General features: G+C 26.0%; 1 protein-coding gene across 1 annotated transcript; it reads right to left on the reverse strand.

Moving 5' to 3' along the window:
• Positions 1–10,787: 10,787 nt before the first annotated feature.
• LOC101490628 (uncharacterized) lies at positions 10,788–12,156 on the reverse strand. Its single transcript, XM_004505037.2, has one exon. The coding sequence runs from the start codon at positions 12,132–12,134 to the stop codon at positions 11,256–11,258; it is 879 nt and encodes a 292-aa protein (XP_004505094.1). The 5' UTR covers positions 12,135–12,156; the 3' UTR covers positions 10,788–11,255.
• Positions 12,157–12,162: the final 6 nt, after the last annotated feature.

The following is a 12,162-nucleotide window of genomic DNA, read 5'->3' on the forward strand; positions in this document are numbered from 1 at the left end:
TGATGAATGATGATAGTAACTGCAACAAAGCTGGGCCTTTTCATCAGGTTAGAACCAAATCCAGATAAAAGCCCAAAATTGGGCCCTTCCCTATTTTGCCATCCACAGTTAGTCAGTTGTACAATTACTATAAGGCATTTATGAGCCTCCTCAACCGTCTTAAATTCAACTATTGAAGTAATAAAAAAAAAAAAAATAGAAAAACAACCATAGAATGAGTTGTGTGTTTTTCTTTTGGTAAGAGTTGTATGTTTTATAGGCGAATAAATCATAACTTAGTTTAGGTTGGATTTGGTGTGTCATTTATCCGATTTAATATTTGATTGGATCAAATTTTAAATCATAACTCGTCCCTTAATTTGATTAAATCAGACGAGTTTCAATTTTATTAAGGATGGGACAAAATAAAGATGAGACCGAGTTGGTCCCGAGACAAGACGTCAAATAGTAATTTTAAAAAAAAAATTATAGAAAAAATAATTAAACATAAATAAACTCATAATAAGTCATATATGAATAGTAACTCATTATATTGTTTTATAAACTATAAATTATTAAGCTAGTGATTAATTTTTTAGAGAGGGTAAATCAATAATAACTTAAAATAATTATTTGTCCTTAAATTAATTTAGGATGTGACAGGTAACTCAAGGGATAACTCGAATTCGATTCTTTTTCTAACTTGTCTTTATGTTTTTGTCCTTATTCTTTTTGGAATTAGGTCAAACTCGTCTCATTGCTTATAGGACAAGATGGGTTCGCGGGACGAACCGAGTCTTGTACACCTCTAGTATGATTTATGTTACCTAGGTGAGTCATTTTTAAATCCAAATGAACTTTTTATAATCAAAATAGTTTATAATATTTAAACAATTTTGGTACAACTGATTTTAAGCCAATTTTAAAGTGCACAGATAAGATAAGTGGCATGCACAAATTTATTTCCATAATGAATTAATAAGTTATATTTTTTTATTAAATTAAATATGACGAGACAACAAACTTATGCATGGTACAATACTATCTTATTTGTAAGAAAAAGTAATGTTTCAACTACTTGATGTGATGTATTTCAAACACTAGTATCATGAATTCAATTATAGGTAAGACTGGACATTGGGTCGATTCGAATGGGTTCAGGCTCAAAAACAACAACCGATCTAAACCACGATTGAGAGGCATAGACCCAATGAAGTGTGCCAATTAACACGGTTTGGACGGGTCACAAGTTAGCGGGTAAAACAATTGGGTTAATTCGGTTTGGGTCATAAAAAATATATGGCCCAATTATGTTTTTTTTCTTTTTGTGATGGCCAATTTTTTTACCCCTTTTGGAGGCAATTATGAGACCCATTTTAAAAACTTTGAAGTTTTGGGATTGTAAGATAAATGAAAAATCAAACAAAAAACTATTGTGATTTGAATAAGTAAAAACAATATTGAAAACCCTAACTAAAATCGTTAAAAACAAATACAATAACTCATATCATGTTGCATGTACTTATGTGCGTTTGCGAGACGTCTTTCTCCATTTACAGTTGATGAGAAGAAAAAGGAAACAAAGATAGAGGGTATTAACGTCGACGGAACCAGTGGCTAAGTTTTTTTTTTAGTTAGAAACATAAATGATGGAAGTGGGTTGAGGTTTTGCCCAGGAAGAACTGGTGGTGGTGGCTTCGAAGCAGAATCAATGGAGGTGGTGGTGGTTTATTGCTGAATGTTGAGTGAATCGTGAGGGTATGAGTTGTAAGTGAGAGAGTGAGAGTGGTGAGATGAAAATTAGGGTTTCTTGTGAGTGAGAGTGGAGAATAAAGAATTAAGGATGAAATAATGAGTTTAGTGGACTTCAGCCTTTTTTTACTAGACTAGAGAAAATATTAATAATATTAGTAATTTGAGTCAGGCGGGTTCAATTATCCGCAGTCCAAAAATCCTTAACTGAACCATTCTGTTATAAATCATATGAACCCATTTCTGCCTGCCCGTTACAAAAATTGGGTCATGGACTTTTCGGGTTGATATGGGCCACGAGTGGTTGTCCACCCCTAATTATAGGTGATTCATTTTTCCGAATTAATTTTATTGGATGTCTTAGACCATACCTTTAAGACTTTATTTAGGGGGTTAAGAGAAAATTAGATGGGGAACTTTTGATAAGAGTCGTGTTTCACTTATAAGAAAAAATCGTACAAGTCAATGACTAACAAACTCGTCCAATGATCTTTGACAGAACTCACAAATACACCATAAAGAGAATAAAAGAATATACAAATTTATGCGGTTTAGTATCTCTTACCTACATCCACAAAAACATCTAAACATAATATATTTATGATATCAAATAACATTGTAGTGATGCAATTAATCCAATTTGTTTGTTACACTACAATACTCTCAATCTAGAATTATAAGAAATGATAACATTCACATTTATCACACTAAATAATCACTCATACCTTCTTCTAGGATATGGTCAAGATACTTCATCTCTTCACAAGCCTCTCTATTTATAGAAGAAGAAAATGACTTCCACGCACTAATTGTATCACCTTTTCAAGATCAAGAGTCTAGATATATTCATTCCCATGTTTAAAAAATAACATTCACCTTATGAAATGTACCTCTTAAATTTTCACTCAGCTGATTTTAGTTGGAATTTTCTATTGATTTCCCAGCATATCCTATCTCAATTAAAATTTCCAAACTTCTACGCCATCTAATTATTTTCTTTATTTTAGTCATCATTGATTGTCATTTGTACACCATGCAATTCTCGCTGAACCAACAAACTTGAGTTTGTTTTCGACTCTAGTTTTAGTCACACATACTTATATTATTGTTAGCAACAAACAATAGAACATGTTGTATGGTCTTCACATTCATAAAAAGACTTTCAATATACAAGGATCTCGATATGGATAAGCCATTTCAATACTCTTAATGATCACATGATTAAACCAATGGATATAAACCTATCACTCATAATCATTAGTTTTGATACCACCATTAAAGAGAAACTGCACAAGTCAACGATGAACCCACACACCCAAGAATCTTTAATAGAATACACACACAAGCAACCATAAAGAGAATAAATAAACACAAAAAGATTTACATAGTTTGCATCTTTTGCCTACAAATATTAAAATATTTCAACATAATGTATTCACTATATCAAATAACATTAAAATCATATAAATTAGTCGTTATATGTATCACTCTAAAATACTCTCGTTCTAGAATTACAAGAAATAATAACAATAATATCTTTCACACCAAATGATCATTCACACTCTCTCTTTTTTGGGACATGATCATCCATTGTTGGAGATACTTCACTTCTTCCCAAAGTGTTCTCTTTATTTATAAGAGAAAGAAGTGGCTTCTATGCATGAATCACATTACATTAATTATCTTACCTTTTCAAGACTCTAGTAACATCAAGTCATCTTATGAAATGTAACCTCTTAAATATTCACTTGGTTGCACTTACTTGGTTATTTCAATTGATTTTCGGGCAGTAGATAAACAATTAAACAAAACGGAATTCTTCACTTTTTTGAGATAGAAGTGAGATGAAAATATTATGAGTAATTTATTTTAAAAATTTATTAAAAATTCTCCATAGCCATCTCGCAATGTAGTTTTTTAGTTTTTCCATATTCCGTGTTATTTTCAATCTCACTAACAAAACTTAAAAGGTAAATTAAAAAAATTGAGATAGTTAGCTAAAAGAAATTGAATTTTCAGCTGTCACTGACTATGTGATCAACCATTGTTTGACCTTTTATAATTGAGATGGAATGGTCGGTCCTAATCACGGATTTTTTATTATAATATCTCATTTTTTAAAATTTTGTATAAAAAAAAAAATCAAATTATCTTATTTGATTTTTTTTTAAATCCAGCGCATCCCAAAGATGAGATCATACAGTGAGATAAAAAAATTCTTCTTATTTTAACAATTGAGTTATTGATTATTTAATAAATTTAAAATAATTAAAATATTTTAAAAAAAATCAAAATACTATTAATAAAAAATATATATATATATATTAAATTAGAAGAAAAAAATACATCAAACGATTGACTTAATATGTCGAAACAAATAACGCGTCTCTAATATTTTGTAGATAAAATAGCAACACAATTGTATTTTCTTAACAACTTCCGCCTATTTTTATTTTGATTTAATAAACAAAAAATTTAAATAATAATAATAAGATATTGTTAATGTAATTAAAAAAAATATTTATAAAAAAAACTAAAATTTTAATAATAAAATCAAACAAAATATCAAAGTTAACCCGTTTGAGTAAATGTGCGAACATAAATAACGTATTATATTATTTTAACAGTTCAATCCTATTTTGCAGTTAAATTAACACTTCATATTATTTTGTTAACAATTGAGTTATTGATTATTTACTAAATTAAAAATAATTAAAATATTTAAAAAATCAAAATACTATTAATAAAATAAAATAAAACACATTAAATTGAAGAAAAAAATTACGGTTAAATAGATGTGTTAAAACAAATAATGTGTTATATTGTAACAACTTTCTCCTTTTTTTCTTGATTTAATAAATAAAAATTAATAAAATAAATAAATAATAATAAAAATAATTATAATTAAAAATAGGAGATAAATTTATTTTATTATAACAACTATATCCTATATTTTTGTTCAATTTGATGTATTTTTTTTCTTCTATATTTTGTTTTATGTTATTAATATAATTTACTACTTTTAAATTTATCTTCTATTTTTAATTATAATTATTTTTATTATTATTATTTGTATTAATTTTTATTTATTAGATTTGAAAAACAAATACGAGAAAATTATTATCTGCAAAATAAGATAGAGTTGTTATAATAATATAAATTTATCTATAAAATATGAGAAAGTTGTTAAAATCATATAACACGTTCTTTATTTTTGCACATCTAATCAACTGCGTTAACTTTTATATTTTGTTTGATTTTATTATTAAAATTTTTGTTTTTTTTAAATATATATTTTTTAATTAAATTAATAATATTTTAGGAGTTGTTAAGAAAATACATTGTGTTGCTATTTTATCTGCAAAATATTAAAGACATACTATTTGTTTTGGTATATATAGTCAATCGTTTGATGTATATTTTTTTCTTTCTAATTTAATGTATTTTATTTTATTAATAGTATTTTGATTTTTAAAATATTTTAATTATTTTTTATTAAATAATCAATAATTCAATTGTTAAAATGGAAAAAAAAAATTACCCTACTATATGGTTGCATACCCGATCGGATTTAAAAAAAAAAATTCACTTTATCGCATATCCAAGATGCGACGTCTCATAAGGTTTAAAAAGAAAGGTAATTTAGTTTTTTTTTTCAACGTAGACAGTATAGTATAAAATTTTAAAAAATATATTATTTTAAAAAATCCCGTAATCAGTTACAAATTTTGATTTTTTTAAGAAAAATTAAAATTACTAAATTGGAGATCTACACCGTATTAACAACATAAATGTATCTATTTAATCACTGAAGCAGTCCGGATCCTAGATAAAACAAGAGAGGGTTTTAGTAACCTACCCATTAGAAAGTCTTTGATGGTACTGGTGAATCGATTCATCCTATACCTAACAATTTCAACTGCCTTTTTTGTCCCATCTCTCATCAATTTAACTAGTTAAGGTCAGGTCACTAGCAACTTACCCAAATGTGTTGAACTCAACACAAGTTGTTACGAAGAGAATCTCTAGCTAGCTATCTTGTTTGGTACATATAGTTGCCAATTTCAACAGAAAGAGTATACTATTTTACACAATTGTGAAAATTAAATTACTCATATTGTTGCACACTGTAGTGTAAAGGGATATAGCTCAGACTTTTTACATGCATCGTAATGTGCACTAAGATTAAGTATCGTAAAAAAATTACTTAATCATTAATTAAATTTATGCAAACACAGTAATTTTTATTCGGTCAATTTTTTTAATAAATAAAATGATAAAAAAGAATTCGAACACAGCTATAAAATCTTTTTGAATCACTCCAATCAAATTTAAATGAATTTTGATTATTACTATTACAATTATATAACATCTCCACAAACATAAATAAAGTGCAAAGCAACACATTCAATTGACGTTGACATAAACCACTTGAATGACCCATCTCCCGACTCATCTCTAATGTGTCTTGGATTTAAATTTGGAATTTTATATTTAATAAGTCATACATAAATTTTACTACAAATACTCAATAAATTTAGTGATTCTCTTTACATATACAAAATTGATGTATTTTGATAATAAATGTCATGCTTCGACTTTTTATATAAATTTTTATTTATATTTTATTTTAAAGTATTTTCTTAAAAAAATAAAAGCAACAAAAGTACTTTTATTTTTCTTTATTTTATCCCTTTGACCATCAATCACAGAGAGAAGTAAAATTGATCTTATTATTATTATTATTATTATTATTAATCTATTATTATTATTATTATTATTGTTGTTATTATTATTATTATTATTATTATTATTATTATTATTATTATTATTATTATTATTATTATTATTATTATTATTATTATTATTATTATTATTGTTATTATGCATGGGCAATAATTACATTTTCTTGGTATAGTAGGGATCCTTCTCTCGTTTGCATTTGTGCCATCTTTTTTTTGGACTCATTTTGTGCATATCTTGGAAAGCCACATTAAAACATCTTGACATACTCCTCAAAACAGAAATTGGCCAAAAATTATTACCAAATAGATCGTCTTACTTTTTTTATGTTATTCAAGTTATCAATTTTTTGGATACATTATACAAAGAATGAATTACTTTATTTAGTTAGATTGGGTGAATAAAAGATGCATTAGAGACTTTTGCAAAGTTAGATAAGAAGAATTTGAAGTTACACCTACCAGCAATTATCTTTTTACCAATAATAACTAACACCATAGACTTTTGCTTTTAATTGTCCTCGTCTATACGGAACATTTTGTTTCTTAATTATTTTGTTACATAGTTGTTCCGAGGAAGTTTATGATGTAGCATATATAGATGCCAATGCTATATCTACTTCAACTATAGAGCATAACTAATCCACATGACTAAGTATAATGACAAGAACATATTTGGTGGAAGAAACAGTGATTAGTAAATAATTTATAGGTTGGAAGCTTTGATCTTGTTCTGCATCATTGGTAGGTAAACCTATGGTTGCAAATTAGCATTTCATAGGCAGGTTAGATTAGGACAGTGAGGTATAGTAAAAAATTAAATAGGATAGAAACAGAGTTACATATCTTGATTCCTTTTGAAAGATAAACTAAAAGAACAAAACAGAACTTGTTCTGTCTGTCTACATGCGAAATGTTACCTAGGATACCGGTGATGATACATACATACTCTCGAATTAGTTTTTTTTTTTTTAGAATTATGAAATTAAAGATTTTAGAAGGTTAAATTTATATTTTGATATATATTTAATATTTTGAAAAAAGTTAAATAAATAATATGATATTTTATATTTATTTATTATGTTATTCTTTATAAAAAAATTAAATATCAAATATATATTAAAATATAAGTTTAGTTATCTAAATTCTTTCAAAATTCAACTTGCAAACGGAGACTTAAAATTTTAAGGTAAAGATGATATAGTCTATAATGGTTTGTTCAGATCAAGATCTTTTTAAACATTTTAGAAATCTTATTTTAATCTTAAAATTTGACACCTAAATAAAAAAGTACAATTTTAATAATCAAATAAAAAGATAAAAATAAATTTTAGTCCATAAAAAATTTTAAAATTTTATTTAATCTCTATAAAATATTCTCAATTTTTTAGTTTTAAAAAAACTTTATTCATTTGTAATCTCTATTTTGAAAATTTGTTTTGTAAAAATGATATTTTTAGTCCTTAAAAAATCAAAATAGAGACTAAAAGTGAATTAAAAAAAATAAAGAACTAAACTTAAAATGTCGTAATTTTATACGAATTGAAAATATATTTATCTTACAAAATTCATATTTATTTTATTATATTATACAAAAATAAAAAAAAAATTTGAGGCTCTGAACATTTGAGAGCTTTCTACCATTGGATTGTTTGCACAATCTAATAGGCTTTGATAAAAACCTATATATTTTTTTACAACACAATTAATTAGCTTTTTATTATTGATAAAAACCTATATATTTTTTTACAACACAATTAATTAGCTTTTTATTATGCTTAATTTATCTTTACAATTTTACCTTCGTCACCTTTTTTTTTTGAAATTTGGTTTAATTACAGTTTTGAATCTTCTATTTTAGTTAAATCACGAAAATAGTCCTCCCATAATTTTGATCCAAAACTTAATTAAGTGTTATTTTTGTGCGCTTATTTAAGCCACACCATCCATAAATTATGGTGCAACAATTGTACCTGATATCTATGATCATAAATAGTGTGATGTGACTTAAAAAAAATGACACTTCATTAAATTTTGGATTAAAATTTTATTTATAGACCAAAACTACAATTAAATCTTAAAATTTATAATTTCAATGTATGTGAAATTTAAATTTTTTTTTTTAATATGTATAAGCCCGACATTATAAGAATGAGTGTGTGGGTAATATAGTGAGAGACTCAAATCAATAAACTTTAATATTATATTAAATTTTTATATTGAATTTAGTAACATAATTTCATGTTGATATAGAGCGGCTACAACCACCTCAAAGTCTCTAAAAACTTTTGAAAAAATATTATTATTTTTAGTTTTTTTATAAGAGATATTTTTTATTAAAAATGATCTATTTGAACTATATTATAGACCAATTATATTAATTTATGGTCATCAAAATATAAATCAAGTAACTCATATAAAAAGAATTGGGGATGATAATTTAAAAGAAAAATTACAAAAACAACTATATTATAATTATAAAATAAAAATAAAAATTTCCAATATAAAATTCAAATGTGTGAATTTTAAATTTTATTTAGTGATATAAAAATCAAACCAAATGATCTTATGATCCCAAAAATATAACCTAAAAAATTAAACTAATTTGATATTTTTTTATGGATTTGAATCTAAATTGAATCAAATCAATAAATCTGACCTTTAATGATTTGAATATAATTTTCATATAATTTAAAATAGTTATTGTATTACTCAAACCAAATCATTATCTTTTATCAACACTATGTGAATATTGATATCTTAAAAAATGTATTGTGTTTAATTGTATTTGAATAATTATATATATATATATATATATATATATATATATATATATATCTTATTTTAATAGTATAAAAATTTAGATTTAATTTGTATGCATCAATAATATAAAAATATTTTACACTATAAGTCAATCATAACTATTAGATTATTAATTAAAATTGTTTGAATTTGATTATAATTATTTTTAAAATTACAGTTATTGATGTTTGTAATGTGTTCAGAGTATAAAATATTTTACACTGAAAATGCATAACCATAAATTAGTGTTTGAAAAAAAAACAGATTTAAAAAAATTAATTTTTAATTATTAAAACTATCAATCCAAATTTTATCTATCACCTTTCTTTAATAAACATAAGGTTTTTACCATCAATATATTTTTAAAAATTTATAACTTAACTTTTTTATATAAAATACAATATTATCATTTTTTATTTATTTATTTATTAAAAATTTAATCACTCTAATATTTTAGTGCAAGCTTCGCCGTTGATTCAGCTTAACTTTATTTTACAAAAGTGTTCACATGACCAGATTTGTTCGTCTTTTTATAAACTCTTTTGGAGGTGATCTCTTTTCAACTTTCAACATTATTATATTTTTTCTTTCAAATATCAGCTCCAATTTAAATGAGGATTTTTAATGAACTAAATGTCACCTGAGGGTGTTTAGGGTCTGGGTTGGCCAGCTTAATTTGATGACCGAAATTAACTCAATTATCTAAAATTGTTGAAGTTCAAGTTCAATGTATCAATTTAGTTAAATCCGAAGTAGTTTGATTTAATTAACGGATTTATGATTTCAAAACTGTCTGCCCCGTTAATAACTTGTTTTATTAATGTGATTTTAAGACTTTTATGTATTCATGTAATAATGTTTAAATTTAGTATAAATTATATAGTAGAATTTAGTTTAAATCTTGGAATTTTCATGAAATTATAGAATAACATTAAATTACATATTCTCTTATATATATTTTTTAAAAATTTATGTCTCGTGATAGTCTTACTTGAACCTACTCACTCATCACCGAGTTGAGGTGGTTTGGATTTGAAAGACAAAATACAAATTTTTTAATTTAACTCAAACTAATAAAATTCAATTTGTTAGAGTAATAAATTTGACCAAAATACATGTGAACTCCAACACCCTAAAGTCTAATGAAGAATAACTTATCAGTGTGAAATGGATTATTAATTTTTATTATTCCTTCCTAATATTTGACTCCATTTTGTTGTTCACTATGGTGCAAAAGGGAAGAAATCACAAAAAAGACATTTGCCACTCAGCTTCAATAATAGGTACCCCCTCTCACTCTGTTTGAAAATGGTATCTATGAATCATAATCCGGGTTGGTAGGCATAAGACAATATGGACCACCAATGTTAACTTTAAAACTAAACTATGATTTTATTTTGTCTTTCTTCCTCTTTCTCCTTAATCCTTTGATTTTAAAGAGAAAAACAAAGTTAACAAAGCAGAAGCTTTTTCTTTTTTAAGGTAAAAAATGAAAGGAAAAAAAAACAAAAGTAAAAGGAGTAACAAACAAGCTACTTCACAATAATAATTATACAAACTTCTTGATAACTTTAAGCTCAAAATATAAATCTTTCATACTTGATGCAGTATTTCCAAATCATAACATAGACTGTGCAATTTCATAAGTAGCAACATTTAACAGGAATATCACCAACCAAGTAAATAAAATAAAACATTAAAACTTTCCATAACTTATCCTATCTTTAAACCTTTTTGTGATTTTTAATCTAACGCACATTAAAACATTAAACAATCGGACCTAAATTCTCTACGACTGTTATATGGTGCAATATCATTAAGGACTATTAAATTTAATGAAAAAATTCATTAAATTTAACGGTTCTGAAAACTGTTGCACCATAAAACAGCTTAAAGAGAATGGAAACATTGAACAGCCACATCCAAAACTCAAAAAAGATAATGAACTCTTCTTCACTTTGTTAATGCTTCAATTCAATCTCAAGGCTCAAACTCTTGTTGATCATCTTCAAACTCCTCCTGGTTCTGATAACCATCCATAGAGTTCTTGTTATTATCAAAGGTGTTTCCATTATTGTTGTTACCAAAGTAACCTTTGTTGTTGTACCAATTCTCAGAGTTCACTACTCCTTTAGATGAACCTCCATTGAATGTTGGATTGTATTTCTCAGAGTTAACATCATAAAAGTATTTTCCACCTTCCATAACTCTTGTATCACTCATACCTTGCCTCTCACCATTGTTATTAACAGCATTACTTTTGAAGTAGTATTTTTCCTTTTCAGCAGCATTGTTGTTGTAGCTGTAATACTTGTTATTGTTGTTGTTGTTCTGATTTTCCATGTTCTTGTATCCTTCTTCTGTGAACTTTTTGTTGCTAAGTTCATTTTGGTTACCAACATAAGAATCCTTATTGTTGTTGTTGTAGTAGTAATTGTTGTTGTTGTTGGTGTCACTGATTTCATTTGGGTATTTGGTGTTATGAGATTCCTTTGGGTAGCTATAGTAATTGTTAACATTGTTGGGGTATTTAAAGGCTTCATCTTCTGATGAAGTTTGATATGATTTGTAAGTTTTGGTGGTGGGGGTGTAGGAATCAACATTATTTGTGTTAGTGGTGGTAGGGGGGTGTAGACCAGATTCATGACCATATAAGCCATAACTGTTTTCAGTTTCTGGTATGAAAACTGGTTGTTGTTCTTGTTTGTTTAATGGTTCTTCATTGTTGGGAACCTCACTCTCTTTGAAATTGTTGACATGGGTGACTTTGCTGAAGAATTGACTTTCTCTAGCCTGAATTTGAGAAATTGAAAGGGTTGTGAAGATTAAGAAAGAAAGGAATTTTGAGATGAGAGCCATAGAGGATGGTGGTGAAAGAGTGAGTGTA

The sequence above is a fragment of the Cicer arietinum genome, chromosome 6, assembly GCF_000331145.2.
Source record: "Cicer arietinum cultivar CDC Frontier isolate Library 1 chromosome 6, Cicar.CDCFrontier_v2.0, whole genome shotgun sequence".
Taxonomy (NCBI): domain Eukaryota; kingdom Viridiplantae; phylum Streptophyta; class Magnoliopsida; order Fabales; family Fabaceae; genus Cicer; species Cicer arietinum.

What these genes read in the sequence shown, in the direction of transcription:
- LOC101490628 (XM_004505037.2), bottom strand. Translation starts at nt 12,134, where the DNA reads ATGGCTCTCATCTCAAAATTCCTTTCTTTCTTAATCTTCACAACCCTT.